The 7,791-nt window shown below is 45.3% G+C and overlaps 1 protein-coding gene and 1 long non-coding RNA gene across 2 annotated transcripts; one reads left to right on the top strand and one right to left on the bottom strand.

Annotated features, from left to right (window-relative positions):
- Positions 1 to 749: 749 nt before the first annotated feature.
- On the top strand, positions 750 to 4,834 carry LOC139201411 (fibroblast growth factor 6-like). Its single transcript, XM_070830716.1, has 3 exons — positions 750 to 1,139; positions 1,764 to 1,867; positions 4,634 to 4,834. The coding sequence occupies exons 1-3, from the start codon at positions 794 to 796 to the stop codon at positions 4,808 to 4,810; spliced, it is 627 nt and encodes a 208-aa protein (XP_070686817.1). The 5' UTR covers positions 750 to 793; the 3' UTR covers positions 4,811 to 4,834.
- Positions 4,835 to 5,015: 181 nt separating this feature from the next.
- LOC139201412 (uncharacterized) lies at positions 5,016 to 7,394 on the bottom strand. Its single transcript, XR_011584310.1, has 3 exons — positions 7,300 to 7,394; positions 6,606 to 6,804; positions 5,016 to 5,193 (listed from the first exon to the last, which is right to left on the bottom strand). It is a non-coding gene; the product is annotated as an uncharacterized lncRNA (long non-coding RNA).
- Positions 7,395 to 7,791: the final 397 nt, after the last annotated feature.

Here is a 7,791-nt window from a genome sequence, read left to right as displayed (position 1 = left end):
CAGCTGATCTGTCATTTTAGGCCGAGAAAAACACAGGTTTTCTGGGTAAAGTTCTTGAACGGTGTAGCAGAAGAAGTGGGACCACAAGAGCCCTGTCATTGCTCTCCGGTGACAAGTGGGCCTGTTTTTACACCTTCCTTCTAAATAAGGAAGCGGCCTGACAGACATATGACCACCGACCCAATTTGGGAGCAGCCCGAGTGCCCCATCGCGTCCCATGGCCGCTGATCGCCACCAATAAGCTCTCTCCCCCTCCGGCCCAGCCGTGACACCAGGTTATTCCCCCCAACTCTCCACAGACTTGATATTTTTCCTGCTGTCAGCACCCTCTCTACCCTTGTATTGTCCCAGCGGTGAAGTCAGCATGATGTCATCCAGGGATGCGAAAGCCCTGGCAAGGTTGAAGCAGGGCTTTTGGTGACTGTTCGAGGATTTATTCTCAACTCTTACCGAGAGGGAGACGGAGAGGGGGGGAAAGAAAGAGAGAGAGAGAGAGAGTAAGAGAGAGTGTGTGTGCGTGTGTGTGAGAGAGAGAGAGAGAGAGGCGCGGAGGAGCTACAAAACATGGTAATCACCACCACCAACCTCACCATCACCATCACCAGCACCTCCAGCTCTGCCGCGCACTCTCCCGTCTCCTCTCCTCCTCTGCACCGGGGCTTGCGTTTCATGCCCAAAGCCCTGATCTGCGCTCCAAAAATAACCCTCAGCCAGCATGCCGAAGGAAGCAAAACAAGAAGAGCGGTATTTTTAGGGTCATTAATTTCGACCACGTGGCCCGAAGGTAAACCGGATGGCCGTTGCGCAAAGGCTCCTCGTCAGTATGTCCTGCGAGGCCGGCACGCCGCACTGGACGCTGACCGCGGTGGTTCTCCTGGGCTTTCTGCTGGGGATCGTGTCAGCGTACCCTTTACCGAGCAGCAGGACAAATGCAACTTTACTGGAGAAACGATGGGAGACCCTCTTCTCCCGCTCTGTACTGGGGATCTCCGGGGAGAAACCGGAGCTGAACTGGGAGAGTGACTATCTGCTGGGCATCAAAAGAGTGCGGAGGCTCTACTGCAACGTGGGCATCGGGTTTCACCTTCAGGTCCTCCCCGACGGCAGGATAAACGGTGTACATAATGAAAACCAGTACAGTGAGTTATACCTCCACCAATGTAATGCAATAGACATAAAAGAGAGGCAGAGTCAATAAGCATGGGTCTGTGATGAGCAGGGCTAGTCTACCCCCACTATTAATTTGCATGATCATATGTCATCCGGCTCTGGGGGAGAATTGAATTTCTTCCACGGCAAAGACAAATCTATTAAAATTAAGTATCCATCAGTACTGAACACCCCCCCCCCCCCCCCCCCCTACCACCACCACCACCTCCTCCACCACCCCTTCCTCCCCCCTCCTCCCCAAGCTCAACCATGACATGAATGTATGGACGCTTTTAGACACAACTTATTTTTACGCAGCCCTGCGAGGGCGGTCCACAGACCAATAGCCGTGCACGTCAATGCAATTACTGCAATTATTGCAATAGCCAGAATGCGCTTAATTGGCACGCGCCTGGATGCAAATGTGAGATGGGGTGAAAGATGCAGAACAAAGGCTCGGCATGCTGCGCAGCAATCTGCAAGGTTACACCCATAGACGCAGGGAGAGCACAGTGCTACAGTCACCATGAAAAACACTCAATCAGCCAAGTGATCGGTGCGTATGTTATGATTCAGCTTCTACTCTAATATAACAATTCTTTGTCTTGTATCAGGTCTAATAGAGATCTCCACGGTGGAGAGAGGAGTGGTGAGCCTCTACGGGGTGAGGAGTGAGTTGTTTGTCGCAATGAACAGCCGTGGAAGGTTATACGGAACGGTAGGTATGCACAGTATTTCATTTATTGTCCAGCAATGTTAGTTAACGGGGCCCTGAAAATAGGACGCACTTGCAGGCCACGCAGTCATATTTTGGGATGCGACTCCTGCCCCATCTGCCACAGCGAGGAGGGGGGGGGGGGGGGGGGGGGGGTGCTGATTCTCTGTTGCGAAATCCATATATTTTAATTTCATCAGGAATTTATAAAGCTCTATTTAAAGCAAGTGTGCAAGGCCTGCTGGCCTAGGGGTAAAAAATGATGAGGTTAACAGATGCAGGGTTGAGTCCACGCGCCTGTAATGTCGTCCTGTGTGTGTGTGTGTGTGTGTGTGAGGAGGGAAAACCCCCTGATGCAGAGTAACCTGTCAGCAGAGCTGGAAACCGAGTTTAATGGCAAAGCGCTTATTTGTGCAGGGCAGTGAACATCACACACATGTGGGGAGGCAGAGGCTCCACTCACACATCTCACCCCCCACCCCCCACCTCACCACCAGCAGCAGCATCTCCCCCTTTGATTTCAATAGTAGAAACAAATCTGAAATCTTTCTTAACTTGAAGGTTTGACTTCCACTGAACACCTGCTGTTTCCTGGACAGCATTACTCACAGCTTCATGATGGCTTGATGTTGCCGCTGAGCTGCAGTTGTGCCTATTACATCTCTGAGAAGCATGCCATACTGCAAAACATGTCACTGTGTGTAAATCTATCTTTGATGCACCCTCACAGAACAGCTGGACATGAAACATGAAAAGCCTGTTCCTAGCCTGACAGGAGACTGGCTGTGGTGTAAGAACAGTGATGGGGCTCTGACAGAGCCTGGCCTTTTACACACCCTGTAAGAGCACCAGAGGGAACTGTCAGCATGATTAGACCTGGCTGTTTATCACGCTTTAAATGACTGAAGTACACCAGAAGTGTAATAATGACAATAATGGCCTAGAATGAAAACTGTAATGTAGTGTCCCACAATTACCCAGTACGGTCTAACAACAGTGTGACTGTGAGCTCCCATGGGGCTTCCTTTGATCCTGCTGCTGAATGTGTCGGACACTCTGTGCTGTCCCTTTACATATGAAATGCTGCTGGTAGTATTTAAGAAGAACTAGACTCTTTAGGTTAGATTTATATGACAACTAACGATGTAGTCCCCTCAGTCGACACAAACATATAAAAACATGGACAGTTAGTCACCTCATCCTGTATATTTCTTATCTATTTATTGTACTTGGGTGTATACACCACATATGAAGATGTTATATTTGTATGTTTTTACTCAAATGCATGTCATTCAGATCAAACTCAGATCTCTTCTTGCGAGCAGCTTTTGTGATGCAGGCATGCCCTATTTGTTTTTTTTTTGCCCGATAACGAATAAACACAGCAGTGGTTGAAATGACAGTGTAATTAAACTTGAACTTGACCTTTTTAACCACATCACACACATCAGATGTGTTAGTGGAACTACTGGTGCTAACCTTTAGATCATGTAATTCGCTTGCTTCTCGAGCGATGGCAGCTATTAATACATAAATGTCGCTGGTGGTGGGGGAGGAAACATTGTGTTTAGTAGAGCCCCGCTGACACATGGCTGCTGGTTCGCTCGCTGTGGCCAACATATTTGACAGACTGAATGTGAGTCGGTTATCTGGTCATGAGTGATGAGGCGTTAGCCTGTGAGCAGGCTGATGATCTGATAAGGGATTGAATTAGGCCACATGGCCTCTGATGGAGAGGGTTTGCTCTGCTGCTGTACACTGTACAAGTTATGCACCATCAGCAGTCACGTTCTTCATAGTGGCAAATTGTATTTAAAGATCATTTCATGTAGCTGAGAGGGGCCTTAGTGATGATTGGTGTTACTCATACCTAAAATTTTACTGACATTTTTTTAATATATCAGTAGAGTTTTCTGTGACTTGATCCCTTTATTGTACGGTTAATATTTCCTAAAGATTTTAGTGTTTTTAGTGTAAAGGAAAATAGGCTTTTTTGATTTCTTGCCCCTGGTCCCAAGTTAGATGCAGAGATGGATGCCACTCTCATGCCTGTCTGTTTAATAAGAAGCTGTAGCCAGGAAACAGCTAGCGTTTCTCTCTCCAAAGAAAAAAAAAAAGACTAAGGATTAAACAAAAAAGATATTAAAAAAAGTCAGTTAGTGAGATTTAGAGGTGCTGGAAGGCAGATTTGGTTCGTTCAGACAGAGCCAGGTAGTTGTTTCCCTGTTTCCAGTACGTATGCTAAGGGCACTGGCTCTGGTGATTGTAGCTTCATATGTACTGATCAGACATGAGAGGAGTATTAATCTTGTCATCTTACTTTTGTCGAGAAAGTGAACAATCAAATTTGTTAACTTTTTTTTCCACTTCAGCCGTTGATTTTAAGTTTTTTTTTTCAGTAAACAGGCTGCTACTTGGGAGAACTTCCTTGTGTGTGCTAAAATTCAGCTGTTTTAATAGAGAGGCTGACTGTGTAGAGTTGAAATAAATGAAAAACAGTTTTTAAAGGAGCCAACTCAAAAGGCTCATATTTAAGAGCGCTTGGTGCTGCAGGGATACTGTACAAAGATACGTCTACTTTGCCAAAATGTTAATTCATTGTTCCCATGGCTGTGTGCAATCTAAATTTAGCTTTATATTTTTGCTCCATTGCTCAGAATATTTTCAAAGAGCTTTTTTTTTTTTTTTTTTAAATGTTCTGCCATCATAACTTCAAACTACAAACTGGTTAATTAAAATGCACGCTGTCTGTCTCTTTGTCTTCCCCAGACAGTCTTCCATGATGAGTGCAAGTTCAAGGAGAGCTTGCTCCCTAACAACTACAACGCCTATGAGTCTCTGGTTTACAGAGGCTCCTACATAGCACTCAGCAAGCATGGCCGCGTGAAGAGGGGCAACAAGGCCACCACTGCCATGACTGTAACACACTTCCTACCCCGAATATGATGAGCAAAAACTGGCAATAACAAACTTATTTGCACATGTGGATTATTTCCCAGGTAACATGAATACCGTAAACGTACGTACAAACACAAAAGACAAAATGGACTGTAAAAGAAAGAAATACCACTATATCTGATAGTATTTATTCAAACTTTATATGTATATTTGGGTAGCTTACTTTGTATTAGAAACGATGGAAATGCCATTCTTTGCTGCTTTTATGATTTTCATCATTTTGTGATATGAAGGGGATGGAGAGGCGTCATTTATCCCCGCAGTTTATATGGGTGCTTGCTGGAATTGGTTGAGTCCTTGCCCTGTCAGTGGATGACAGCTCATCCTTTTGGAAATGAAATGGATACTTTATTACCTCAAAGCACCATATCCTGAGCAGAAGAGGAAGAAGAAAAAGAGAAATGTGTGCATGAAATTTCTACAGAGAAGAATGCTTGTATACTTCAACTGTTTTGGTTGTCACCCAGCAGTGACCTGGACATTTCCCATCCTCTGTGTTCGATCGTCTCTGTCACTGTCAAGCCAACTAGAGCACTTGCAAACATGGCGGTGGTTCAGTTCTTGCTTCGTCATGAGGTGGCGGTGCCTTGAATTCCTACTTGCGGCCCCCTTACCCTTGCATGCGAGAAACGTGGTGCTCAAGTCAGAAATAGGAATGAAACGCAAGTCATCACTCCCTCAGACACCACTGGGGGGCTTTAGCCCAATTCCTAGAGGGCCAGAGGTTTCTCCACTTTATTTTCTTTCCATAATTAGAACAATTAAGTAATTGAGACTCTATGCTGCACAGGACCCAGTGGAGCCTCTTGTTATTATGGAAAGCTCAATTTAGAGCTTTCCATATTAACAAGAACCCCCCCCCCCCCCCCTTCAACCCCATCATGTCCAAGGGGGCATTGACAATCCCAGGTTTTATTTTCACAAATTCTTTAGCCGGATCATCAGGCCAGATTGAGTGTGTGACTGTGTAATCTATGTATTTTATGTATGTATGTGGAATTGCTTGTTAATTTGAAAGGGTCACTGAGGGAGTTCAAGGGGGCGTCTGTGTAAAAGGATATCATACACCTGACACTATGAAGTAAAATGTCCGCTGTATGTTATACCCCCGCCCCGCCCAGATTGAGTTGGTGCAGTCCGTTGCATCTGGCCTGTAGCCTTCAGATTTTGTTGTTGATGACTCACTAATTTATTCGATTTGTTTGTGAAAATGTTGAGCTTATAGCAGAAGTGACGATGGGAGCTGTTTGATGATACTGGGCGCTTAAAGTAACGTGTTTATGCAGACAGCTGAAATTATGGTGGAGTAGCTGGTCCGCTGTAAATATGATGGTCTGCTGCATTGATTTGAAATAGTGTAAATACTCCAGGTTGGTTTTGAGAGAACTAGAACTGCTCAAGCGTTTGTGAACAGTACTTTAGGTACCTCATGGATTGCGCTTACTGATCCCGGATTTTTGAGCTATTTATGCATTATTTAGATCACAGTATAGCTTCTCATGAGATATGATCAATGTTGCAGAAAGCAGTGAACCAAAGGGTAATATTAGCAACGTTCATCCAGGCTTTGTGTATGCAGCATACCGTAGTTGAATTCAACAACTGCTCGCGCTCCTCTTTCAGATAGTCTATGGTGGAGACGGTGGTGAGGGGGTGGGGGGGGGGGGCAAAGAGCAAGCAGAGTTGAAGGTAGCAATGTACAGAGGGCTTTTATGGTACTCTGCATGTGGCACTGGTTGTTTGTTTAACTTGGCGAGGATGTGGACAATGTGGGGTAAAATACCTGAGCATCAGACCACTGGGGCCCCTCGTCGCTTGATTGGACAGACTGGACAGTCAGCATAGGGCCCTGGGATTCCCTTCCCTCTGATCGGAGCCGTTTTTGTTCTAAGGTCGAAGATGTGGGCTTTCTGTCCTTTGTGTTACTGATGTTGGCGTGTTTCCTCGTCCGTCTCGACGACTTTTACCTTGGAGCTCTGCATCTGTTCTTGATCAAGACAAGAAAGGTTGTCTTGTAATGTGCAATGAAGATATAAATGATTCAGCACCTTTCTTGTACTTCTCAGAAGAGTGTATTTAATGTTGAAATGAGGCGTGATTGAGCTCCATTTTGAATTATTTTGGATCCAGTTACTATGTTTTGGTACTTGACCTGCAATATTCTGTCAGTAGCACAACACCAGTCAAGGCCAGTTAGGTCAAATGTGATTTAAAGAAAGTAGCATGGCTCTTATAGATGTATGTTATCATGTTTTACCTCATGCCCTTCCCAACATTACTGTAATGCACTGACAAAATGTCTGTGAGCAATGGTTTACGTACCCTTTAAGCTCCAGCCTGTGTCTAGTAGCAGAGACGAATGTGAATTATCTGGTCTGAATGTGTATGTGTGTGTGTGCATGTGTCCTACTGAGCACGCTCCTGTCATGCTCTGTTTCTGCAAAAGCAACAGTAGAGATGGTATCAGATCAATTTACCTTGAGTCAGGAATAACAGGGCATTGTCTGACTGTGCACGCTGATGTGCTGCGCTCTCCTCACAGGAGAGGATAAAGCTGAGAGGGATGGAAAAGGTAACACAGAGGCTCCTGAGGGACATCTGTCAAAAGAGAAAGCACAGACTGTGGTTTGAGCTGGTGATTATGTAGCAAAAGGTCACTTAAAAAGAATCAAATGCTTCCAGGAAAGGGCCACTTGAGTTAAACAGGCTGTCTGGCAGACTGAATACTGTGATCCAAGAGAGCAACTTGACACTCCCAGGGTGTTTAATGTTTTTGAACAGTCGCGACACTGATAATTGTGTTTGGGAGCTTTTGCCTTGAGCATCTTATTTCTCGTTTTGACTGGTCAGCCTTGTTCACCTCACTATGATCAGAAAATGATCACTTGTAGCTTTTTGGGGTTTGACTTTGTGGTGGTGAGGAGCTGGTTGGAGAGGTATTTTGGCTAATTTGTCAAAATATACAAAAG

The sequence above is a fragment of the Pempheris klunzingeri genome, chromosome 5, assembly GCF_042242105.1.
Source record: "Pempheris klunzingeri isolate RE-2024b chromosome 5, fPemKlu1.hap1, whole genome shotgun sequence".
NCBI lineage: Eukaryota > Metazoa > Chordata > Actinopteri > Acropomatiformes > Pempheridae > Pempheris > Pempheris klunzingeri.
The sequence above is the reverse complement of the archived record's forward strand: the minus strand, read 5'-3'. Positions and strand labels throughout refer to the sequence as shown.